General features: G+C 40.1%; 1 protein-coding gene across 5 annotated transcripts in view; it reads left to right on the top strand.

The window, feature by feature from the left end:
* LOC126456968 (zinc transporter 2) overlaps nt 1-27,049 on the top strand; it is a 131,907-nt gene that overhangs the window by 100,094 nt on the left and 4,764 nt on the right. For all 5 annotated transcript variants that reach the window (XM_050092907.1, XM_050092906.1, XM_050092910.1 and 2 more), the window contains 4 exons: nt 3,155-3,265; nt 16,937-17,237; nt 17,740-17,941; nt 18,038-18,143. In XM_050092907.1, coding sequence (XP_049948864.1) covers nt 3,155-3,265; nt 16,937-17,237; nt 17,740-17,941; nt 18,038-18,143 — 720 coding nt within the window. The remainder of the gene's footprint in view (nt 1-3,154; nt 3,266-16,936; nt 17,238-17,739; nt 17,942-18,037; nt 18,144-27,049) is intronic.

A 27,049-nucleotide genomic window follows, 5' to 3' on the forward strand; every position in this document is an offset into this window, starting at 1 on the left:
TCCCCCCCCTCTCTCTCTCTCTCTCTCTCTCTCTCTCTCTCTCTCTCTCTCTGTGTGTGTGTGTGTGTGTGTGTGTGTGTGTGTGTGAATTCTTACTCTTTGGTCAACTTTTAAAAAGTTGTAGTGAACCAACGATATTGTAATGCTCTTAACTCTCGACCCGTTGCACCTTTCTTATAACATGAGGCGTCATGTGGTCATGAGAGAGCCCAAAAGGATAATCAGCATCTTATTGCTGATATAACATATATTTTGGGTATTATTTTATAGAATTTATTTATGTAATATGACTGGAATGAAATAAAGAAGTAATTGTAAGTTCATTATTTATTTACACTGTGTAAACAGTGTCTCTTCGGATCGAGTCTATCATGATATTTATTTATTTATGAAAACCAAGCAGTTTCTTTAAATCCTACAATTATTTGTGTTTAACACAGACATAAAACTAATAAAAAATAGAAAGTAACATGAACTGATAAAAAATGTGTAAACTTTCACACATCTAAGTGGGCCTAGTCTTCTTTTTGGATACAGCCTGTACATACTGCTTTGGTATGAGCTGGGCATATATTACCCTTGCAAAAATGACAGATAGATTTGAATTTTCTATCTGCTCGTCTTGGAGAGTGAATGCAACGCTTTCTCGTTGGTACGAACTCATTATCATCAGGTGGTATACCCTGAACAGTAGGTATGAATCTTTCAACTCACAAGGCAAAGTTGTAATAGCTGCTCATAAATGCAGTTGTGGGTAATACAGCTCAAATGCCAATGTTTTCGAGAAAACTTTGTTCCATTTGTATGCCTGGTTGACTGTGTCCAGTATTATGTGAGCATTTAATGCACCAATGTCCAGAAAAGTAAAGAGCAGCAGCTATGGCAATTGGAAGCAAACTCGTGCAAGAGTAGCTGTGGATAAGTTTTATTGTAAAAGCTCATAATTTCAGGCAGTATCATCTATGACACCATTGTGATGCATTGTTGAAAGAAATATTACTGTTTTTCTCTTCTTTGGGCAGTAAGACAGCAAAGTGATTGTTGGGTGATAGCCAAAAATTGTTGAATGTTCTTGCGTACCCTTCTGCTTGAATTCACTTTGAATTTATGATTTATTTTTTCAAAGTGTACCCGCCACTGTCAATCTGTGATCTGTCAGTAGATGTTCTGCCAAAGGAATGCTTCTGAACCGATTGTCCATGGTCACATTTCGTGCGTTACCTGATATGGGAGCAGTTAGCTGCTTTACAAGTGTGGTAGTCAAAGTGTCTTGATAAAAAGGTCCTTCCAGCTGTTTACCAACATAAATCTCTAATTTTCTGGTGTAATGTGTAACAGCGTCTACTAAAGAAAACACATTGATTCCATATTTTGCAGGTTCACTGGGCATGTATTGACGAAATTGGCAAGATCTTCTGAAATTCTCTAGCATCTCATCCACTGTAATATACTCATTGTTTCTACAATGTTTCTCACAGTTGTCGACAACGATATTGTATAACCGCGTGATTGGTGCCAACTTGTCTATTAGATTTCACTCTCCACGTGTGTGAATGAAACTGAAATCACAGTTTAGGCATAAAAGCACAACAGAAATCAAGGCCAGTTCCATCAGTAATCCTAATGTCATCAGTCGAAGTATGTAACGTCTTATGTAGCCCTGTTATGTACATGATGCCAAACAAAGCTTTCAACTCAGTCAAATTTGTAAGCCTGCAGTTTCTTTGTCTGTCATAATTTATCCACTTTGATGTTATTTTTATATTTGTGCAGTCTTGTATGTGTTGCAACCTTTCTAAGTCAGTAAACAATAACCAAGATTCTAAAGGGTTACTAACCTCACGTGTTGCGCCTCGGAGACCTGGTTGGTTGTGTGAAAGTATTATGAAGTCATCTTCTAACAGCCTGTTGGTAGGGAGTTTTTTTCCATTTGCAAATAACAGTGTAGGTTCCTTCCCCTTGTCTTTTTTTCTCCAGAATAGAAATTATGTGACGATAAATTTGATAATGAAATATCATCTTCGTCATTATTTGAGGATTCTGGTGGTTGAAGGTGTTCTTGAGGATTGTCATCTTTGCAGTCAAGTTCTAACTCTGTGTCATGATCACTAACTTCCTCCAGAAAATCGACACTCTCTTCTTCACCACCAATAATTTCGTTGTTTTCCTCTTCCAGCCATCTCAGAATTCGTTCACACTGTCATTCCCCCATGTTTGTTTTATTTGAGCTGCTCTACAACAAAATGAATCATTAATATAAACACTGTAACAAAAGGAACATAAAAAAATTAAAAAACCAAATAAAGGAATCTGTAGAATTTCACTTACGCCAGTCGTCGCATGGGGTCCCTTGAAGCCTTGTACAGAAACACACATCTGTACCTAACGGCACACACACGCAGACTGATTGTTGCCAGCACGGTTGTTAAGTATTGTCCCTTTTAGGTAGCTACCAAGAGTAACAGACAACTGGAAAAATTTTGATAGTACGTAATTGGCATTTATGTAGAAGCTAAACTTCTGAAGACCCCACACGAGAGGCCAGGGTTAAGAGTACTACATGTTCCCTAAATAATGAAGTCACATCCACCTTAGGCTGAAAATGAAACAGTGGTTAGTCAGTATTGTGTAGGTCTGGGGGGGTCTTTTGCTGAATGGACTAAAGAAAATAAGGTCAGCATTTAATGCCCTGCTGACAATAGTAACTAGCAGTATTGCAGCTTTCAAGGCACCTGCGCGTTCTGAACTAACACTAAGTAGACTTCCTTGACTACCTTGTGTGTTTTCTGTAAATTCCTTCACCCAGATAGTAACGCCAATTTAACTCAATCATTAGACAAAGTTTCACTAATGACTTAGTCATAGTAAATATACATAACTTCATTTCATCTGTGATAATAACCAAATCTGAAAACTGAGCTATTGTTATTTTTATTTAATTCATTTCACGGGTTGCAAATTCTCCACCAATTCAATAAATGTGTAGTTTGTTTGTGTAACAGCCTGGATGTAGATTTCAATTTACAGCATTTTAATTTTGTTCATAAATAGTTGATTGAAGTGAGTGCTGTAATTTCAATCATTCACTTATTAATTTGTGAACTGTGATTTGTCCAAACTGACCGTCATTTAACTAATAGAATAATTGTTGCAGTGGATGGGCACTGTCATCGTGAAAGGGATGAGCAGGTGGACAGCAAGGCAAGAAGGAAACTGATAGTTGCCAGCGTTCTGTGTGTCATTTTCATGGTGGGTGAAACAGTTGGTGAGTATGCATGTCAGTCTGTAAAGTTTCATCATGTTACTTCAGAAAAAGTAATATATATGTATTATAACTGTAATACAGTAACAGTACAGTAATGCCACCATAATTGAAATGGCTATATGAGGGCTGTTCAAAAAGTAAGGTGACTTTTCAAATTGTGCAGGCAACGTACATTCGATTATTGATCTTTTTTTGTTATGTTAGTACACGTATCCCGAACATGCATTCACAGTTTCAAGTGTACACCATATTTCCTTTGTTTTGGTGAGATAGAAAGGTTAGACATGTTTTAGTGCGCTCGGTGATTTTTGATAAAAAAAAAATGGAGCAAAGGCTGCATCAAATTTTCTGTGAAAAAATGGAATCAAGTGCTCTAAAACACTTGAAATGTTGACAGTGATATACGGGGAGTCTGCTCTAAGTAAAAAAAAAAAAAAAGTTTGCAAGAGGTATAAGCTCTTCCAAAATGGCCGAGAAGGTGCCAATGATGTACCTCACTCTGGATGCCCCAGCACATCAACAACAGGTGATAACGTCGAGCTGTGAAGAAAATTGTTTTGGGAAATCGTCAAAGTACCATAAGAGAAGTTGCTGAGGATGTTGGCATATCAGTCAGCTCGTGTTGTGCAATTTTTTCAGATGTTTTGAGAATGAGACGTGTATCAGCGAAGCTTGTTCCAAAACTTCTCAGTTTTGATCAGAAGAACTGTCACATGAGCATCACTCAGGAGCTCTTGAATGATGTCAATAATGATCCTGATTTTCTTATAAGGGTCATAACTGGTGATGAAACATGGGTTTACGGTTATGATGTCGAAACCAAAGCCCAGTCATCCCAATGTAAGCGTTCCGGGGAGTCAAGACCTGATTTTCTTATAAGGGTCATAACTGGTGATGAAACATAGGTTTACGGTTATGATGTCGAAACCAAAGCCCAGTCATCCTAATGTAAGCGTTCCGGGGAGTCAAGACCAGAAAAGCACGCCAAGTTTGATCAAATGTCAAAGTTTTGGTCACTGTTTTTTTCAATTACCATAGTGGAGTGGATCATGAACTTTTCCTCAAGGTTTTACAGTCAATAAGGGGTATTACCATGACGTTATGCACTGTTTGCGAGAAGCGTCTCTGCTACATGGAGCATCTCTGCTATGTGGTGAGTAGCAACTTCCTTTTCATAATATTGTTACATTCCATCCTGCATTTTCCATTGTTTGATGTTTGCAAGAAGCAATATGCAGAAAAGTCCGTAAATGTGGAAAAATAATTCATGGCTTTTGCATCACAACAGTGCACCTGCTCTTCATTGTTGCCTGTGAGAGATTTTTTTGGCCTAAAACAACATGACAATCATGCCTCAGCCACCATATTCGCCAGATTTGGCCCCCTGCGACTTTTTCTTCCTCCCAAAACTGAAGAGACCTATGAAAGGACCAAGATTTTCAATGATGAAATAAAAACTGCATTGCTGGAAGTACTCAAGGCTACCAAGAAGTGCTTATGAGAAGTGCTTCGAGGATTGGAAGAAGCTTTGACACAAGTGTATTGTATCTGAGGGGGATTACTTTGAAGGGGCAACATGTATATTGATGAATGAATAAATAAATATTTTTTTATAAAAATATAAAAATCACCTTACTTTCTGAACACACCTCTTTATTGCATCAGCTTTAATTTAAAAGAGACTTTCTTGTGTCCGATGTCAGCATTAACGTTGCTGAAATCTCTTAGTTGAATCAGGGGCTGTATGGTGTTGGTGTGTTAGTACATCTTCATCTATATCAATACTCTGCAAACCACCATGAGGTGCATGGCAGAGGGTACATACCATTGTACCAGTTATGGGGGTTTCTTCCTGTTCCATTCACATATGGAGCACGGGAAGAATGAGTGTTTGAATGCCACTGTGCATGCAGTAATCATTCTAATCTTATCCTCATGATCCCAATGTGAGTGATACATAGGGGATTGTAGTATATTCCTGCAGTAATCATTTAAAGACAGTCTTTGAAACTTTATTAGCAGACTTTCTCAGGATAGTTTACGTCTATCTTAGAGTATTCCAGTTCAGTTTCTTCAGTATCTCTGTGACACTCTCCCATGGGTTAAACAAACCTGTAACCATCTGTGCTGCCCTTCTCTGTATACTCTTAAAATTCCTTGTGGTCCCACACACTTCAGCAAGCGATTTGTGATTTGTAAGCTATCTCCATTGTAGACTGATTGCACTTCCCCAGTATTCTACCAATAAACCAAAGTCTACCATGTGCCTTACCCACAACTTAGCCTATGTAATCATTCCATTCCATTTCATATCTCCGCAGAGTGTAACACCAAGGTATTTGTATGAGTTGGCCAGTTCCAACAGTGACTCATTGATATTATAGTCATAGGATGCTATGTTTTTCAATTTTGTGAAGTGCATCATTTTACAGTTCTGAACATTTAGAGCAAGTTGCCAATCTTTGCACCACTTTGAAATCTTATCAAGATCTTACTGAATATTTATGCAGCTTCTTTCAGATATTACTTCATTTGGATAACTGCATCATCTGCAAAATTCCTGATTTTACTAATAATATTGTCTGCAATCTCATTAATATACAACATGAACAGCAAGGGTCGCAACACATGTCAAATTACTTCTACATCCGACGATGACTCTCCATCAAAGATAACACGCTGCATCCTCCCCACCGCAAAGTCCTCAGTCCACTCACATATCTTGTACTTGTGTATAAAAGTTAAATTGTTCTTTAAGATTAACAAAACAACATGAACCATACCAAAGATGTTTACACTGAAAGGTACCCGGGCAGCATTGTTGGACGTGACACTGTGGTACGAATCACTGCTCACAGGCCCGATGGCACATGGTGTGTGTGTGTAGTGCCACTTCCTTGGTGGGATGCAGAGTATTAATACATGTTGCAATGCCCTCATATGGCAACTGATGTCAATCAGACAGTACAGCATGGCTTGTGGCAAAAACTGTGGTGACCGTGTGTCAGCTGCAGTTCCTTCGTCCTTTCTTTCGATTTAATCTAGATTGCATACTCATGAAGAGCAGCAACCAGTGTAATGATAGTTAACATTAATACAGTACACAGATTAAGTTTCTGTTATTTTTCTTGTCTTGTCAGGTCTGGAATGCAATGAATGAATGAATGAAAGATGTTAATGGATGACCCTCTGACATTGTGGTGCCTCCAGAAAGAGGACATAATACATTTACTTATAAAGCTACTAAAAATGCATGTACTAAAAATGACTGTCCATTCAAACGCATGTTGATCTGCTATCTCCCCTGAAATGATGTGCATATTCCCATAGAATTTTGAGCATAATATAGTGCAATTATTCTGTGGAATTGGAGGCTTATTCTTATGTTGTGTTTCAGCTACGTGGTAGTAGTTTTCTTTGAGGGGTTGGCTATATGAGGAGTGATCAAAATGTAACTGGGAATCTGTAATTTTGTGTGTTGCATTAGTTCAATTTGGCCAAATTTTTTGTTGTTGTGTTGGAAAACATGTCTGAAATGTATCTGTACAATGTTTAGAGTGGTAGCTATAGAAGGTAACTTGTCTGCTGTCAGCTGTCAAAAAGGTTACAGGCATTTTGATAGTATCGGCAGTTACTTACAGGGTATTTCGAAAAAGACTTCACAACTTTAAAAATTCATATAAATTTATTGAGTGGTTCATGGTGTGGGTTCCTGGTATCATGTCCTAGTTCATGAACCACTGGCAACGTATGAGTGGCCAAGTAAGTGGTCCTGACAGTTACTTTGGAATAAGGCTGGGCATCTCGGACATATTCCGAGTCGTGGCCACCTTTGTGCTCAGACGCCAAAGACTACCAAATCCACCGGTTAGTCCCTCAACCGTTATGGATAAAACTCAATGGGACCCGGGGCAAGTAAGGCTAGCAACCTGCTTCCCTGGTACTATAAATATGATGCTGGCAACAGTCAGAGCAAAATGCCTCGGACCTTTGGAGGTGACGGAGTCCCAACTCTAATTGACAAACCAGGGACTCCTAAGATACGACTCGCAAACGAATGGTAACGATATTGGGAGCTATTAATATCAATGGGGGCTATTCTGGGAAGAAGGTAGAGCTGGTAGAGGCTGCAAGTAAGATGGAGTTGGACGTTTTAGCTGTTAGTGGCATTCGGGTAAGGGGTGAGAAAGAAGAGGAAGTGGGAGAATACAAGGTCTACTTGTCAGGAGTCAAAGCAGGAATAGCACAATGGGGTGTAGGGCTTTTCATCAGGAAAGAAATGGAACCCAGTGTAGTTGCAATAAGGTATGTAAACGAACGACTGATGTGGATAGATTTGACAGTGTCTAGCAAGAAAATTAGGATTGTGTCAGTATATTCGCATTGTGAAGGGACAGATCAAGATAAGATGGATAGTTTTTATGACGCACTCAGTGATGTAGTTGTTAGAGTAAAGGACAAGGACAGTGTTCTGCTCATGGGTGATTTTAATGCCAGGATTGGAAATCGAACAGAAGGGTATGAAAAGGTTATGGGTAAATTTGGAGAGGATATGGAGGCCAACAGGAACGGGAAACAGCTCTTGGATTTCTGTGCGAGTATGGGCCTAGTAATCACAAACTCCTTTTTTAAACATAAGAACATTCACCGGTATACTTGGGAAGGCAGGGGAACCAGATCTATCATTGACTATATAATAACAGATCAGGAATTCAGGAAGGCTGTGGGGGACACACGTGTATGATGACACTGATCACTATTTAATCTGCAGTGAAATTGGTATTGTGAGGCCGAAAGTGCAGGTGGTCAGGTCCATGTGTAGGAGGATAAGAGTGGAGAAACTTCAGGATAAGGAAATCAGACACAAGTACATAACAGTGATCTCAAAAAGGTACCAGTTAGTTGAATGTAGTCAACTGCAGTCACTGGAAAAGGAATGGACAAGGTACAGAGACACAGTAGAAGTGGCCAAAGAATGTCTCGGAACAGTAGTGTGTAAAGGTAGGATGAAGCAAACAGCTTGGTGGAATGACACAGTCAAGGCAGCCTGTAAAAGGAAAAGGAAGGCATATTAAAAATGGCTACATACTAGAACTCGGGTAGACAGAGAAAGTTATGTTGAAGAAAGAAACAAAGCCAAACGGATAATTACAGCATCCAAGAAGAAATCTTGGGAAGACTTTGGAAAAAGGTTGGGGACCTTGGGTCAAGCTGCTGGAAAACCATTCTGGAGTGTAATTAGCAGTCTTCGAAAGGGAGGTAAGAAGGAAATGACAAGTATTTTGGACAGATCAGGAAAACTGCTGGTGAATCCTGTTGATGCCTTGGGCAGAGGGAGGGAATATTTTGAAGAGTTGCACAATGTAGGTGAAAATACGATCAGTAATGTTTCAGATTTCGATGTACAATGGGACAGTAATGATGATGGAAATAGTATCACAGTGGGAAAGTGGAGAAAATGGTCAGTAGATTGCAGTGCAATAAAGTGGCTGGGGTGGATGAAATTAAGTCGGAACTCATCAAATACAGTGGATTGTCAGGTCTTAAATGGCTACACAGGATAATTGAAATGGCGTGGAAGTCGGGACAGGTTCCATCAGACTGGACGAAAGCAGTAATCACACCAGTCTTTAAACATGGAAACAGAAAAGATTGTAACAACTATAGAGGTATCTCTTTAATCAGCGTTGTGGGTAAAATCTTCTCAGGCATTGTTGAAAGGAAAGTGCGAGTATTAGTTGAGGACAAATTGGATGAAAATCAGTGTGGGCTTAGGCCTCTTAGAGGTTGTCAGGACCATATCTTTAGCTTACAGCAAATAATGGAGAAGTGTTACGAGTGGAACAGGGAATTGTATCTTTGTTTTATAGATCTAGAAAAGGCATATGACCGGGTTCCTAGGAGGAAGTTATTGTCTGTTCTACGTGATTATGGAATAGGAGGCAAACTTTTGCAAGCAATTAAAGGTCTTTACATAGATAGTCCGGCAGCAGTTAAAGTTGACAGTAAATTGAGTTCATGGTTCAGAGTAGTTTCAGGGGTAAGACAAGGCTGCAACCTGTCTCCACTGTTGTTCATATTATTTATGGATCATATGTTGAAAACAGTAGACTGGCTGGGTGAGGTTAAGATAGGTGAACACAAAATAAGCAGCCTCGCATATGCGGATGACTTAGTTGTGATGGCAGATTCTATTGAAAGTTTGCAAAGTAATATTTCAGAGCTAGATCAGAAATGTAAGGACCATGGTATGAAGATTAGCATCTCCAAAACAAAAGTAATGTCAGTGGGAAAGATATATAAACGGATTGAGTGCCAAATAGGAGGAACAAAGTTAGAACAGGTGGACGGTTTCAAGTACTTAGGATGCATATTCTCACAGGATGGCAACATAGTGAAAGAACTGGAAGCGAGGTGTAGTAAAGCTAATGCAGTGAGCGCTCAGCTACGGTCTACTCTCTTCTGCAAGAAGGAAGTCAGTACCAAGACTAAGTTATCTGTGCACCGTTCAATCTTTCGACCAACTTTGATGTATGGGAGCGAAAGCTGGGTGGATTCAGGTTACCTTATCAATAAGGTTGAGGTTACGGATATGAAAGTAGCTAGGATGATTGCAGGTACTAGTAGATGGGAACAATGGCAGGAGGGTGTGCACAATGAGGAAATCAAAGAAAAACTGGGAATGAACTCTATAGATTTAGCAGTCAGGGTGAACGGGCTTAGATGGTGGGGTCATGTTACACACATGGGAGAAACAAGATTACCCAAGAGACTCATGGGTTCAGCAGTAGAGGGTAGGAGGAGTCGGGGTAGACCAAGGAGAAGGTACCTGGATTCGGTTAAGAACAATTTTGAAGTAATAGGCTTAACATCAGAAGAGGCACCAATGTTAGCACTGAATAGGGTATCGTGGAGGAATTTTATGAGGGAGACTATGCCCCAGACTGATCGCTGAAAGGCATAATCAGTCTTAAATGATGATGATGATGATGATATAAATTTATTGAAAGAAAATATAGCGCTGAGTTTCGTGTTATTTTGTACGGAAACACATCAAGGTGTCCCCCCCCCCCCCTCCCCCCCTCCCCCCTTAAACTAAAGATGTTCTATGTGGCTTTCGTTGGTTACCCTGCACGCATGCCATAGGAAGTCAATTTCTTCCTAAACTTACTGTAGCTTTGCAGGCGTAACTTGCTCAGTGGCTGTGTAAGTCTTGCTTGAAGTTCAAATAGATAAGCCAGCACAGGAGGTACAAACACGTTATCCTTGATGAATCCCCATTAAAAAAATAGAGTGGTGTCAGGTCTGGGGAACGTGGGGGCCATGCAGTTGGCTTATCACAGCCAATCCATTGACCTGGAAAGCAGTTACTGAAAAAATCTCGGAAGTCAGCCAGGTAGTGGGGTGGTGTGCCATCTTGCGTGAAGTAAACATTTTGTTCTTGGTCATCCTCATCGATCTGTGGTATCAAAAATTGTTGTAACCTATGCAGGTACACTATCTCATCTATGGTACTGTCACAGAAAAAAAGGGGGGTGTACACTTCTTTCTTGCTCAGTGCACAAAATGTTCAGTTTAGGGATAAGACGAAAATGTTGCAATGTTTGATGTGGATTTTCACTGTACCAAATCCTGCAGTTGTGTGTCAACATTGCCACTAAAGTGAAAAGTTGACTCGTCAGAAAAGATGTTTTTGTCCAAGATATGTTCATCCTCATGTAATCAGTTTTACATATTCACACAGAAGTTCCTATGAGCAATTTTATTAGTGTCTTTTATTGCCTGTACGATTGCCAATCTGTTTCAAATGCGAACGATTTCTCAACACACACCAAACAGTCATATGTGGGATTTGCAGTTTGCAAGACGCATGCCAGGTCAATTTCATAGCGCTGTTGACAAAACGTTGTCTCACTTGCTGAACAACGTCGGTCAGATGTGCTTGGACATCCTGATAATTTCCCATGTCTTACCTAGCACCCTGTTTCTACAAAACATTTATGCCACTCATAAATTGTAGGCCTACTACAAGGATCTTTAGCGTACTTGGTATGGAAATTACGCTGAACTGTTGTTGCCAGCTTCGATTCTACAAAGGAAAACACAAAACTAGCACTCTCGGATCCAGTGAAGACAGCTATCTTTAAGCCAACTTACAGTGCGATTCGGCATTAGTGAACTATGCAGGATAAATCTTGATGTATTTCCATACAAATTGACACTACAGTGACCTCCGTAGGTATTATGAATTAAAGTATATGAAGTTTCAAGTTTGTGAAGTCTCTTTGAAACCCCCTGTATTTTGTGTAAAAATGGGACAGAGGATTTGTATTAAATTTTGCCATAAGAACAGAATGAAGTGCATCAAACTTACAGAAGAGTTAATATTGTAATGATGGGTGCTATGTATACAACAAGGGATTACAGCTCGTGCAGGTGTTTCGAAGAAGGTTGTAAAGATGTTGAAGATAACAAGTGCCTTGGACGCACCCAGAACATCATTCGATAAAATTGTAGAAGTAGTTAGAGAATGACTATGAACAATTGCCGAATTACAATCAGAAAAGTCACTGATGATGTTGGCATATCAGCATCAAATTGTTCCCAATTTTTCAGGTAAACCTGATGTAAAGTTGATGAATTTTGAACGAAAACAGCAAGCAATGAATGCAAGCTGCTCAGGAGTCACTTGGTCAAGTCACAACGATACAGAACTACTGAAATGGGCCATAACAGGTGACGAAACATGAGTTAATGAATATGAAGTGAAAACTAAGGTTCAGCCATCCCAGTGCAAGCATTCTGGATTGCCAAGACCATAAAAAGCTCAACACATGTGGTCAAATGTGAAGGTTATGCTCACAGTATTCTTCAGTTCTAACAGTATATGCACCATGAGTTCTTGCCACAAGGTGAAATGAACAGTAAGGAGCACTGACTACAAGTTTAACACCATTTGTGTGAAGCAATCGGAAAAAAACCCAGATTTGTGATGTAGCAGTTGATGGTTTTTGCACCATGATAATGCGTCCACTCAGTCTTGATTGCACATTCATAAATTTTTTGTCAAAAACGATACTTTAATGATGTCGTAGTCTGCATAGTAGCTCAATGTGACATTTGTACGTTCCCAAAAAGAAGATAACCTTACAGTACAATTTTTGTGTTCTATGATCGTAGGTGAGATTAATAATACATCACTGAGTGATCTGAACGCTATCCCAAAATGGAGTTCCAGAAGTGTTTTGGCAATTAGATAAAGTGCTAGCATAAGTGTGTAACATGTAATAGGGAATATTTTCAATATAAACTAACAAATAAATCCAGCATTGGACCCTATATTAATCATGATCAATCTGTTGCTTCGACTAATATTGTCCATGATGCTGTCAATGCCAGCAGAGTAACAATATTTTTTTAAAGTAATGATGTTGTCCAGCCAAGTTTTGTCAATATAAAGAACATTTCACCTTATTGTCTTAATTTTTATACTTGTATCAAGTATTTGCATCACCAGTCAGCCCCATCTTTTCTCTTGACCAGAATCTCGTACTTACAGGTCACTTTCAGATAAAACCCATTTCACATATTACCTTGTGCAGAAAATCTTTCTGAAAAGGAAAATGGATCTTTCTGAAAAGGAAAATGGATTTTTCCTTTTACAGCAACAAGTATTTTACACAAGTCCCCCATCATATGTCAAATTATCAGTTTTATAAAGCTGTCCATAACAATGGATTTCCACTCAAAATTGGTATCAATCTTTCCTGGTGATTGCAACAAACCATGTAGTTTATTTTTGTGTTCCTTTTTGATGTGTTATATTGTGGAAAAGTTGTCTTTTATATAAATTGCAGCTCTTCTATGTTAGAGACAACCAAACACTCTTTACTCTGAAAATACCTCTTCTTTGTATTGTGTTCATTTTCTTGTGATTTAATATGCTTGTCCATTGTATCTGACTACATATCTCACAAAATATACAAACTAAATTGATTGATTCGGTTAAATAAAACTACCCAGATTGACGTACATCACTGCATGCTTCGCTACACTGCTGGACAGGAAGTGGGCAACTGATTTTGGGTGTGCCTGTAAGGCAGTCACAGGGTTTCCCCACTAAGAGCACTGCTGGCTCGGTAGTTTACTGACAGACTATAATAGAGTTCAAATCTTAAGTGTTGCTTGTTACCTGGATTATGTAGAGCTCTTTTCCTAGCATGACATAAAATCCCAGCTGCTATCCACTGCTCATCCTTTCTTTTGTCGAATTTTGCTCTTATTTGTTTTGGGAGAAAACAAGAAAAGTAGTACACTGTAGGAGAAAAAAAGACTCACTGTGAAGGAATTATCTGAATGGGATGGAAATCAGTAGGTGTGATATGCAAATACAGACAAACAAATTATTACAACTTCAGAAAAATTGGATGATTTATTCGAAAGGAAGAGCTTCAGAAATTGAGGAAGTCAACAATGTGTTGGTCCACCTCTGACCCAAGCAAGCATTATTCAGCTTGACATATATAGATAAGAGTTGTTGGATATCTTCCTGATAGATATTGTGCCGAGTTGTGTGCAATTGGTATGTTAGATCATCAGAATTGCAAGATAATGAGAGCTGTGCCCATAATGCTCCAAACATTCCCAATTGGAAAGAGAACCAGCGACTTTGCTGGAGAGGTTAGTGTTTGGCAAACATGAAGGACAATCAGCAGGAACTCTCACTGTGTGTGGGTGGACATTCTCTTGCTGAAATGGAAGCCCAGGATGGCTTGCCATGAAAGACAACAAAATGGGGTGTAGACTATTCTTGACATACTACTGTGCTGCAAGGGTGCCACGAATGGCAACCAGAGGTGTCCTGCTGTGAAAAGAAATGGCACCCTGGACCATCACTCCTGGTTGTCGGGCCAGATGGTGGGCGATAGTCAGGTTGGTATCTCTTTGCTGCCCAGTGCATCGCCAGCCACATTGTTGCTGGTCATTGCGGCTTAATTCAAAGCAGGGCTCATCACTGAAGACAAGGCATCAGCGAGGTGGGTATGACAACATTGTTTTGATTCATTATTGCAAATTTAGTCATCTGGTGGCTGTTAACAACTAGTAAGCTTCGCTGTATTGCGAACGGGCAGACTGCAACATTTCATTGTGATGTCTGTAGTGAAATTACGAGTGAAAACATTGACCCTAACCCCAAGAAGATCTACATCGTGCACAAAAACATTATTCAGACATACACAAACCATTTACTACAGAACTAACTGACAGATGATGTGCATGTTTTTGAGCAGAGGGTTCTGAATTCTTGATAATACTGATATGATTTTTTTGCATTGCATTGTGTAGAGTACAGTTAAAATGATGACTAATGAATAGAGACATCACAGTGTGACATACCTATGACGTAGAATTTGCAGATGTGAGCAAGAGACTATGCAGTGAACTTGCAATTAAAAATATTCATGTAACCTTTTCAACCAATAAAATTTTTCGGGAAATAAATTGTTAATTTTGTCCAAGTTTTAATAACGGGCCCAGAATATATGAGGGGGAGTTGGAAAATAAGTTTCCCCTGTCGACTGTGGGCAGAGCTGTGTGATATGGGCAAAAGACGACACGGCAGGTAAACGTGCACTTGCAAGACACCGATACACCATTAGGTAGAGATCGACCATGATCAAGCAGATAGCACTGTCGCAGTGCCTGTGCAAAGCAGAAGCCAGCAGCTCAGTCTTTTTCTGGAGAGAAGGTGTGTTTTGGAGTCATGGTCACAGGTGGAAGTGAGAGCTGTTATCCGCTATGAATGGGCACATGGAGTATCAGGCACAGAAATTCATAACCACCTTGTTAAGGTGTATGGGTCGGGTGTGATGGAGAGGCAGATGGTGCAGAGATGGTGCCAGCAATTCAGTGGTGGACGTCAGCAAGTGCAGGACAAACCGAGATCTGGACAGATGCGCACAGCCACTACAGATGCAAATATCAGGAAGGTGGATGACATGATTAAAGTGAACTGACATATCACCATCGATGGAGTAGCGGCAGAACTTGGAATCGAACATGAGCGAGCTCACAAGATCATCCGCGACATTCTTCGATACAGGAAGGTGTCAGCATGATGGGTACCCTGCCAACTGACCCTAACACACATGGAACAACACGTGGCATTCAGTCTGGAACAGCTCGTGCATTACCATGAATCTGGCAATGACCTCCTGTTTACGGATTGTGATGGGGGATGAAATGTGGGTCCACCATTACATGCCCGAGCCGAAGGCCGCATCCATGGAGTGGAAAAATCCGTCATCACTTGTCCGAAAGAAGTTCAAAAGCACTCCGTCTGGCGGTAAAGTGCTTCTCACCGTTTTCTGGGACGCCAAAGGAGTTTTGCTGCTGGACTTTCTGGAGGATGCAACCATCAATGCTGCGCGGTACTGTGCCACTCTGTCAAAATTGAAAGAGGTGATTCGGAAAAAGCGGCCTGGCCTTCTCAGATCTGGCGTTCTGCTGTCAGATAACAATATGAGACCACACACAGCGACTGCAATGGCAACGCAAAACCATATTGCAGCTCTTGTTTGGGAGAGCCTTCACCATCCGCCTTCGTCAGGGTCTCACACCAAGTGACTTCCATCTGATTCCTTCTTTGAAGAAGACTCGGCAGAAGGTGCTTTGGCAGGAATGCTGATGTCAAACAAGCTGTTCAACGCTTCTTCCACATGCAATGCCCTGATTTTTTTCCTGGAAGGCTTTTTGGAGCTTATAAGGCGGTATGAGAAATGTCTCAATGTACTTGGAAATTATGTATAAAAATAAAGATATGTCTTATCTTTAATGCCTCATTCTCTTTTTTTTCTTTCACACACAACTCTAACCACAGTCGACAGGGGAAACTTGTTTTCCAACTCCCCCCCCCCCCCATGCAGTAATGTTGTAAAAGTAGCTGTGATTATTTACATTGTAAAAATGGAGCTATTTTTGACTGAGTATTTAGTGTTGTGAATTAATCTTACTATATGATGTGACTTACCGAACGAAAGTGCTGGTAGGTCGATAGACACACAAAAACACACAAACATACACACAAAATTCAAGCTTTCGCAACAAACTGTTGCCTCATCAGGAAAGAGGGAAGGAGAGGGAAAGACGAAAGGATGTGGGTTTTAAGGGAGAGGGTAAAGAGTCATTCCAATCCCGAGAGCGGAAAGACTTGCCTTAGGGGGAAAAAAGGACAGGTATACACTCTCTCTCGCGCGCACACACACACACACACACACACACACACACACACACACACACACACACAAGCAGACATTTGCTTGTGTCTGTGTATGTGCGGATGGATATGTGTGTGTGTGTGCGAGTTTATACCTGTCCTTTTTTTCCCCCTAAGGTAAGTCTTTCCGCTCCCGGGATTGGAATGAATCCTTACCTTCTCCCTTAAAACCCACATCCTTTCGTCTTTCCCTCTCCTTCCCTCTTTCCTGATGAGCCAACAGTTTGTTGCAAAATCTTGAATTTCGTGTGTATGTTTGTGTGTCTATCGACCTGCCAGCACTTTCGTTCGGTAAGTTACATCATCTGTGTTTTTAGATATATTTTTCCCACGTGGAATGTTTCCCTCTATTATATTCATATCATTAATCTTACTATATGTTTTGTTTATTTTAGGAGGTTATCTTTCGTCGAGCCTGGCCATCGCAACAGATGCTGCTCACTTGTTGACAGATTTTGCCAGCTTCATGATCTCTCTTTTTTCATTATGGGTTGCAAGCCGTCCTCCAACACGCAAGATGAGCTTTGGCTGGTATCGTGCAGAAGTTATAGGTGCACTAACATCTGTGCTTATGATCTGGATAATCACTGGAGTGCTTGTATATATGGCCATTGAAAGAATTGTAACCAAAGATTTTGAGATTGATGCCACAATCATGCTGATAACTTCTGCAATTGGAGTTGGAGTAAATTTAATGTAAGCATCTTCCCTCATATTGATTAAGATGTTAATGCTGATTTCCATAACAAACAGAAAATCTGTTATCATTGAAATACAAAATGATTTGGCCTGTAGCAACATTCTGAATGATTGGGAACTGGTTTAGATCTGGCCCTTGTAAGAAGATTGATCTGCCGTAGCAGCTTGTTTGATTTGATTGATCATTTCATCCTGCTGAATGATAGACCTGTGTGTGTTAAATCTGTCTGTTGTTATGTTAGCTTTAACAAATGTCTTTGGCAAAATTTATAATATTTGATAATGAATGTTGACTTTACCTCCCAGTTTCATAGTAATTTGGTTAATAAAGTGTGGATTTTTTAAATGTTATATGAGATGGGAACTAATCTAGTGAAATTAAGAGAAAGATTGGGTATTTTTTGAAATTCCTTTCATACTTTTGAAAGTGCTTATTTATAATATGTTATTTATTTTAAAAATAGAGTAATTTATTTTGTGTGTTTGATTGTCTCTGTAGAATGGGTCTTACTTTGCACCAGCATGGACACTCACATGCAAGTAGTAACAATTCATCAGATATGCAGATTGAGAATGGAGCATCTACAGAAAGTATTACTACACAGCAGAACATCAATGTTCGTGCCGCCTTCATACATGTCATTGGAGATTTTATCCAAAGTGTTGGTGTCTTCATTGCAGCACTTGTCATATATTATAAGGTAATGTGCAAATGATTAATACAATAATTTATTGTTCATAATGTCTGTTAATGTGTTTTCTGCACTTAATAATTTTTTTGTGCATTTCTATTCCAGCCTTCCTGGAGCATTGTAGATCCAGTATGCACATTCCTGTTTTCAGCTCTTGTTCTGATGACAACATTTGCTATTATAAAGGATACTGTAATAGTTCTCATGGAAGGTAAGCATTTTATTCAGTAGAGGTACGTCTGATAAAGGTGCACACAAAACTTTTGTGTTTCGTGAAGTTCAAAAAATGTAGCTTGCTCTTGTATTCTTCAAAAATATGTATGACAGTGTTATGAAAAGAGTGCTACCCTCCATATAGCAGAGATGTTGAGTCACAACAAAAAAACTACTAAACACATAAGGTTTCAGCCATAAGGCCTTCCTCCAAAAGAGACCCCCCCCCCCCACCCCTCTCCCCACACACACACACACACACATTTAAAAAACATGACCCCCCACATACATGACCACTGTGTCTGGTTGCTGGGGTCAGACGCCTGATGCGAGAAGCAACCTGGGTGGTAGGGGTAAGGAGGAACTTGAGACGATGAGGGGAGGGAACGCAGGGTATAGGTGCGACATGGTAAAATGATGATTGTGAGAGCATACAGTATGTACCTTGTTTGTACGTGTGTTTCCCCAACAGATGAGCAAGCAGATGAAGACAAACATCACAGAAATAATTACGGCAATGTTCTGTCTCCATGTTGAACTATTGTTTTGGAACTGCACGTGTTTATGACAAAAATAAATTAAACAATTATCTTTATTAGTCACTTATTTTCTTTCACAATGTGTTTCAAGGGATTACGCCCTCATCTTCAGGTGGATTATGTTACAATTTTATTTGCTTGATGTAGCCATTTGTTTATTTTCAACTTCACTTCACTACAAAAAAAATGAGGTATGATTTGTCACTTGCCATCACAATAAGGAACTAAAGTTTTGAATGATAATAAATGGAACACACAACTATCCGTAATGTGAAAACCAGTCCAAACCATATCATCTATTCCACAGACAGAGGTTCCACTGAAGTGCTCATGAATTTTAGTGACTTTGTGGCCGAGTGTCCTCGTTAACATTCTGACACCTCTGCATACACACCTTATGACCATAATCCCATCCCAGAAGTTCAACAAGACCTTCAGCAGTTCCTCAAGGCTTTAGGTCCATCCCAAAATATGGCACCTGAATCCATCTCCTTCCTCACACCATCAACTTCCCAAAACTCCGTAAACCCAACCCTTCTGGTTGCCTGCTGTTCGTCCCATTGTTACTGGGTATAATGCTCCCCCAGAACGAACCTGTGCCTTTGTTGACCAACACCTCCACACAATTGTACAAACCTATATTCAATGCACCGCTAACTTTCTTCACTACCTTTCCACAGTTCCTGCCCCATTACCACCAGACCCCTTTGTTGCTCACTGTGAATGTGACATCCTTATACACCATTTCCTGCTATGCCCATGGCCTTGCAGCCATGGGATACTACCTTTCCCATGTCGCCCTGATATGAAACACACCACCTCTTCCCTAATTCTCATCCTTCCTATCCACTCAACATCTAAAACTCCTTGTTTGGTTCAAATTCATTGACGAAATTTTCATGAACTGGACTCGTGGCGAGAACCATTGTTCTTCATGGCCTCAACACCTGCTCCCAAACCAGTTTCACCTGGTTCTTCTCAGCTCATCATTACCTTCCTAGATGCCGATCTCTAGCTTACAGATGGGTTTGTATGTCTGTTCATATTGAGTACAGCAACTACCGACAATACCTCAACTTTGACAGAGCTCACCTATGCCAAAAAGTCTCTCCGTTCACCATCACTACCTGTGGACGCCACACCTGCAGTGGAAGCCATGAGTTGTCAAAACATACTGAAATGTTAACAGAATCTTGTCAGTGGAACAACCATACAATAAATGAAAATCATTAGTTTGCTTTTGTTCCACAGTATTACTTCTATTGTGTTAACCGGTTTGTAAGCCGAAAACTGGTTAACGCAATAAAAATAACACTGTGGAACAAAAGCAAACTGGTGCTTTTCATTTATTACATACTGATAACATTACCAGAGCCTACCCAGCTCATCCATAAACAGATCTCTCATGCCGGCTCCTTTTCTTGATATCTGGTAATCTGTTAACCAGCCACTGACCAGCATTATGATTACCCAGCAGCACCATGGCCTTGGAAAGCTCAACCACATTACTCATCAGTGTTTTGACAACCTCTCATTGTGCTCTGAGATGAGAGAGGTCCTACCCACATCACCCAAAATAGTGTTCCACCATCCACTCAACCTAAAGAACATCCCCGTTCATCCACATTCCAATTCTGCTCCCATTTCTCCACCCCATGGTTCATTTTATGCTGTTTAGACTAAGTGCAAGACCTGTCCCATACACTCGCTCACCACTTCCTACTACAGTCCAGACAAGCATCTGCTCGCCACTAAAAGGCAGGGCCATAGGTGAAAGCAACTGTGTTATACAGAGTGTATCAAAAACACTTGTCCAATTTAAAAAAAATTTAACTGTTATGTTATTTGAGATATGTGCGTGAACAATGTACTGTTGGAAAGAGCAAATTCTGGAGTTTTACATGATTTGCGCTAGGTAGCAGCAGTGTGCACCCACTTCAGTTCTAGTAAAAATGGTGCCAGGACAACAGAAAACATTATGTGTTCTGCGTTTTGTGCAGTGTGTGTCAGTAATAACTGTTCAGCATGACTTTCGTATTAGATATGGTATGGATCCTTCTACAGCACAGAGCATTAGATGACGGTATGAACAATTCTGAGAAACAGGATGTTTGTATAGAGACATATCGCTGGGCTGTCCCCGAATGTCTGACGCAGATGTCAAACTTCCAGAGAAGTCCGTCCGCTGTGCAGCTCGACAGCTCAACATGCCCCCAATATCTGTCTTGGCATGTGTTATGTCAACGTTTGCACGTGAGACCGTACAAAATTCAGCTACTGCAAGCTTTCATGAAGGTGAAAAACAACAGCATGTGGAGTTCTGTAATTTCATTCTTGGCAAGATGGAGGATGACAGTTTTCTTCCACACCTACTGTTTAGTGCCAAGGCAACATTCCATTTGAATGGAAAGGTGAACCATCACAATGTGAGAATATAGGATACGGAACATCCACACGAAGTTATACAACATGTGAGGGACTCTCCAAAATGGAATTTGTTATGTGCAGTTTCACGGGAAAAGAAGTATGGTCAATTTTTCTTCACCAACAACACTGTTACAGGAAGCACATATCTCGATATGCTTAATAACTCTTTTCCCACAGTTGGAGACTGATTCGAACAACTTTATTTACCACCAGGATGGGGCATCGCCACACTGGCATCTGGAAGTGTGGGAATTCTTAAATCAAAGGATTACTGAATGATGGATTGGTCACACTGGACCAGAGGATTCAGCCATACATTACTAGCCTCTAAGGTCACCGGACCTGACTGTATGTGATTGTTTCTTGTGGGGGTTGATAAAAGAGTCTGTTTACGTGCCTCCATTACTAATAAAAGTGAATGAACTGAGACATCTCATAAAGCATCTGTGGAAACTGTAACTCAAGACATGCTGCTCAGTGCAGTGGGAACAATTTGAATATCACATTGACGTATGCTGTGTATCTCCAGGGGGACAAAAAAAAAAAAAAAAAAAAAAAAACAATTTATTGAGTCCTCCATTCATCAAAAAAAAAACAAAGTTCATATGTTTATTAGTTTCAGAAATGTAGACATGCCAAATCAGATCATTCTTTTTGATACACCCTGTATATCAGCTATACTGCAATTACTGTACCATTCTATGTGGGCATGACAAGTAACCAATTCTCTACTCCCATGAATGGCCTCTGCCAAACAGTGAACTTAACTATCTAGTTGCCAAACATGCTGTACAGTACAACACGAGTGACTTCAACATGCTGCTTTACTATGTAAGCTTTTTGGTTACTCCCTTCCATCACAAGTTTCTCTGAATTACGCATATGGAAAATGTCTCTTCAGAATATCCTGCAGTCTTGCAATCCCTCTGGCCTAAATCTTTGCTAACCTATTTCCCATTGCCTCACCTAACCTTAGCCCCCTTCTCTCTTTTGTCCACATCAGTTGTCCCCCTTTGAGATCTTGTGCTGTCTTCTTCCACCACTCTTCCTCACTCCACCCCTCATGTGAGCATTCTCCCTCTCCCTCCCTCCCCCTTTTTCTCTTTCTCTCTCCCCCCTCCACCCCTCCCAATCTGCATGTGGCATTCTCTCTCTTTCTCCTCCCTCCTTTCCCTTTCTCTCCCTGCCTGTGTCCCTTTTCTTCTCCACCTCTCCCCTCACCTTCCCCTCTCCCTCTCTCTGTAGCTCTTACACGCTCTAGTCTATGTACTCCTTTTGTTTTGTTGTGCAGCCACTGAATCGTCCGTCAAAACATCTGCCTCACACTATCCCACTATCTCCTCCTTACGTCGTGCTTCTTCCCCTACCCCCTCCTCACCTCCAGTAGCCCCAGCAACTGCTCCAAATAACAGATAATTAATAACAAGTCTCACTGTGAGAGTGTACATTTGAGTGTCTGTGTGGTTGTGTGTGTAAATGGATGTACTTTTGCAAGAAAAGAGCAAGAGCTCTGCCTTTCCCTTATTTTATGTATTGTTCCACCCAGGAATCATCATTATTGTTAAGCAATAATAAAGTTATCTACAAGATGTTCCATCATAAGATGAAAAAATAAGAAAGAAAGAGGTTCATTACATACATTCATTTTCATTATTAAACTGCATAAAAAAACAACAGAACACACAGCTCAGAGATTGCATAGATGTAGAAATACAGTGTGCTATAAGTCAAAGAACATTACCAGCTTACATTGCAAGTCAGTGATACAGATAACATATGTACAAGTATTTAAATCATTACAATCTTTTCAATTAATCTTTTCACTTAAACTTGTTGTTACAGAAAGCTTATAAACATATAACTCAGCGTGTGTATTTGTTAATGAATTGGTCTGGTGATTTGGGATCTGAGTTCATGTTTTCATGATTTACCTCTCTCAAGAGTTCAATGGTATGAAAGTTACTGTGTTTGTCTTGTACGCCTGAGAAGGGTCTAAAAATGTTCATTTCCACTATGTCAGATTTGACATTGAGTATGTCTGCTATGTTTTCTGTTGTGAATGCAGGTAGATTCATTTTGTGGGCTTTGTTTGGTTTATGAAGTTTTATTGTATTGTGATTTGTGTTGTCAAAAGTGTGGGTAGCTGTGGTAGATTTATTGGGAGTGTTGTACTTAGACGCGTTTGTGTGGTCTTCGTATTTAGCTTGGAAGCTTCGTGTGGTCTGATCCACATACTGTACTGTGTACTCGTTGCACTTTATGTTGTAGTTGCCCAAGCTGGAAAATTTGTCTTCATTGTGGTAGCCTATTAGATAATTGATTGGTGGTGCAAAAAGTGACTCTTATGTTGTTTGGTCTCACATTAGCAGTTTTCTGTATGAGGGCACCCAATTGGGGAATGCATACTGTCCTGTGTCTGTTCAGTTGTGCATATTTCTTTTTTGTCCTAACTTCTGTGGACATCTTTTCTATTGATGCAGGTTGAAAACCATTTGCTGCTGCTACTACCTTAATTATTCCAATTTCAACAGATTTTTTTAAAAATTCAGACATTCATATTCACTTCTGAACTGGATGTTCTTGTACATGCTGTTGAATTTTTGAAGCAGCACATTCACTTCATGTTGTTTTTCACTTTTGTTATCAATCATACACATATCTTTTCTAAACACAATGTCTTGTAAACATATAGCATCGCTGGAGCTGAGGCTGTCATAAAAGCTCTCAAAAAATAACTTTATAAGACCACACGAATTAAAAGTAAACATTTAAATAATGTGATTTTATCATAAGAAAAAGACGACTGAAATTTGCACTCCAAGATGCCGTATGGACCACATCATACCAGCTAAGACACACACTTGACAATGGCAAATTGCTTATCATGTAAATTGTTCACTTCAGGTAAATAAATACATAGTGCAGCAAAAAATTTGTACATAAAATAAATTAAATAATGGTCATTAAATAATTTCTGCTCAAATTGGTTTAGGAAGGTTGTAGCTATGGTTCCATGTATACTGGAGTCCATTGATAGACCCTTTGGCTGTTTGTATACTTTATCAATGAAAGTGGAATAATTTCATTATGGGAAGGATACTGTGCTTTGTAACACATGCATGAATTGTTGAGTTGCAGGCAGGGACGACAAAATATAGTACTAGCAATATTTAAGCTTTTGAACAAAGTCTTTCCTCAGAGGTAGAACTCTCATACATGAATAACAACAACAAAAACTTGCCCACACATATAGCTACTGCCTCTGGGCACATAGGGAGTGAGTTAGGGGTAAGGAGGTTACATTGGGGAAGGAGATGAATAGTTGGGGAAGATGATAGAGCTGCTTGTGGGAGCATACAGGAACATGTTGGTGACAAGATAGGGGTGCTGTGCTGTGTGCGGTAATGGGAGGCTGTGCTGGGGAAAAGGGGGGAGAACTAGAGAAGAGCAAAGCACTTGCAGGTGTATTGGTGGGATATAATGCATGTGTGCACTGTAGTGGGAGCAGGAAAGGGGATAAGAAGGTGGAGGAAGGAACTAACAAAGATTGAGGCCAGGGGGGTTTCAGGAATGAAGGAGACATTGTAGGGAGAGTTCTCACCTGCACAGTTCAGAAAAACTGTCATTGATGGGAAGAATTCAGATGGCAGCAGTCATTAAAATAAAGCACATTGTTTTGGGTGGCAATTGGTGGTTCAGATGTCTCTAGGGCCCCAGTTTGGCAGTGCCAGTGGTCTTCATTCCAGAGACTGGTTTGATGCAGCTCTCCATGCTACTCTATCCTGTACAAGCTTCATCTTCCAGTACCTACTGCAACCTACATCCTTCTGAATCTGCTTAGTGTATTCATCTCTTGGTCTCCCTCTACAATTTTTGCCCTCCACGCTGCCCTCCAATAGTAAATTGGTGATCCCTTGATGCCTCAGAATGTGTCCTACCAAGCGATCCCTTATTCTAGTCAAGTTGTGCCACAAACTCCTCTTCTCCCCAATTCTATCCAATACCTCCTCATTAGTTAGGTGATCTACCCATCTAATCTTCAGCATTCTTCTGTAGCACCACATTTCGAAAGCTTCTATTCTCTTATTGTCTAAACTATTTATCGTCCACGTTCCACTTCCATACATGGCTACACTCCATACAAATACTTTCAGAAATGACTTCCTGACACTTAAATCTGTACTCGATGTTAACAAATTTTTCTTCTTCAGAAAAGCTTTCCTTGCCATTGCCAGTCTATATTTTATATCCTCTCTACTTCAACCATCATCAGTTATTTTGCTCCCCAAATAGCAAAACTCATTTACTACTTTAAGCGTCTCATTTCCTAATCTAATACCCTCAGCATCACCTGATTTAATTCGACTACATTTCATTATCCTCGTTTTGCTTTTGTTGATGTTCATCTTATATCCTCCTTCCAAGACACTGTCCATTCCGTTCAGCTGCTCTTCCAGGTCCTTTGCTGTCTCTGACAGAATTACAATGTCATTGGCGAACCTGAAAATTTTAATTTCTTCTCCATGGATTTTAATTCGTACTCCAGATTTTTCTTTCGTTTCCTTTACTACTTGCTCAATATACAGATTGCATAACATCGGGGAGAGGCTACAACCCTGTCTCATCCCTTCCCAACCATTGCTTCCCTTTCGTACCCCTCGACTCTTATAACTGCCATCTGGTTTCTGTACAAATTGTAAATAGCCTTTCGCTCCCTGTGTTTTACCCATGCCACCTTCAGAATTTGAAAGAGAGTATTCCAGTCAACATTGTGAAAAGCATTCTCTAAGTCTACAAATGCTAGAATCGTAGGTTTGCCTTTCCTTAATCTATTTTCTAAGATAAGTCATAGGGTCAGTATTGCCTCATGTGTTCCAACATTTCTACGGAATCCAAACTGATCTTCCTCGAGGTTGGCTTCCATCATATTTTTCATTCATCTGTAAAGAATTGATGTTAGTATCTTGCAGGCATGGCTTTTTAAACTGATAGTTTGGTAATTTTCACATCTGTCAACACCTGCTTTCTTTGGGATTGGAATTATTCTTCTTGAAGTCTGAGGGTATTTCGCCTGTCTCATACATCTTGCTCACCAGATGGTAGAGTTTTGTGAGGGCTGGCTCTCCCAAGGCTATCAGTAGTTCTAATGGAATATTGTCTGTTTCCGGGGCCTTGTTTCGACTTATGTCTTTCAGTGCTCTGTCAAACTCTTCAAGCTGTATCATATCTCCTGTTTCATCTTCATCTACAGCCTCTTCCATTTCCATAATATTGTCCTCAAGTACATCGCCCTTGTATAGACCCTCTATATACTCCTTCCTGCTTTCACTTCTTTGTTTAGAACTGGGTTTCCATCTGAGCTCTTGATATTCGTACAAGTGGTTCTCTTTTCTCCAAAGGTCTCTTTAATTTTCCTGTAGGCAGTATCTATCTTACCGCTAGTGAGATAAGCCATGCCTGCTTAGCCACTTTGCAGTTCCTGTTGATCTCATTTTTGAGACGTTTGTATTCCTTTTTGCTTGCTTCATTTACTACATTTTTGTATTTTCTCCTTTCATCAATTAAATTCCATCTCTCTCCTGTTACCCAAGGATTTCTATTAGCCCTCGTCTTTTTACCTACTTGATCCTCTGCTGCCTTCACTATTTCATCTCTCAACGCTACCCATTCTTCTTCTACTGTATTTCTTTCCTCATTGTTGTCAATCGTTCCCTAATGCTCTTCCCTCTCTACAGTCTCTGGTTCTGTCAGTTTATCCAGGTCCCATTTCCTTAAATTCCCACCTTTTTGCAGTTTCTTCAGTTTTAATCTACAGTTAATAACCAATAGATTGTGGTCAGAGCCCACATCTGCCCCTGGAAATGTCTTACAGTTTAAAACCTGGGTCCTAAATCTCTGTCTTACCATTATAATCTATCTGAAACATTCCAGTATCTCC

The sequence above is a fragment of the Schistocerca serialis genome, chromosome 2 (genome assembly GCF_023864345.2).
Source record: "Schistocerca serialis cubense isolate TAMUIC-IGC-003099 chromosome 2, iqSchSeri2.2, whole genome shotgun sequence".
NCBI lineage: Eukaryota > Metazoa > Arthropoda > Insecta > Orthoptera > Acrididae > Schistocerca > Schistocerca serialis.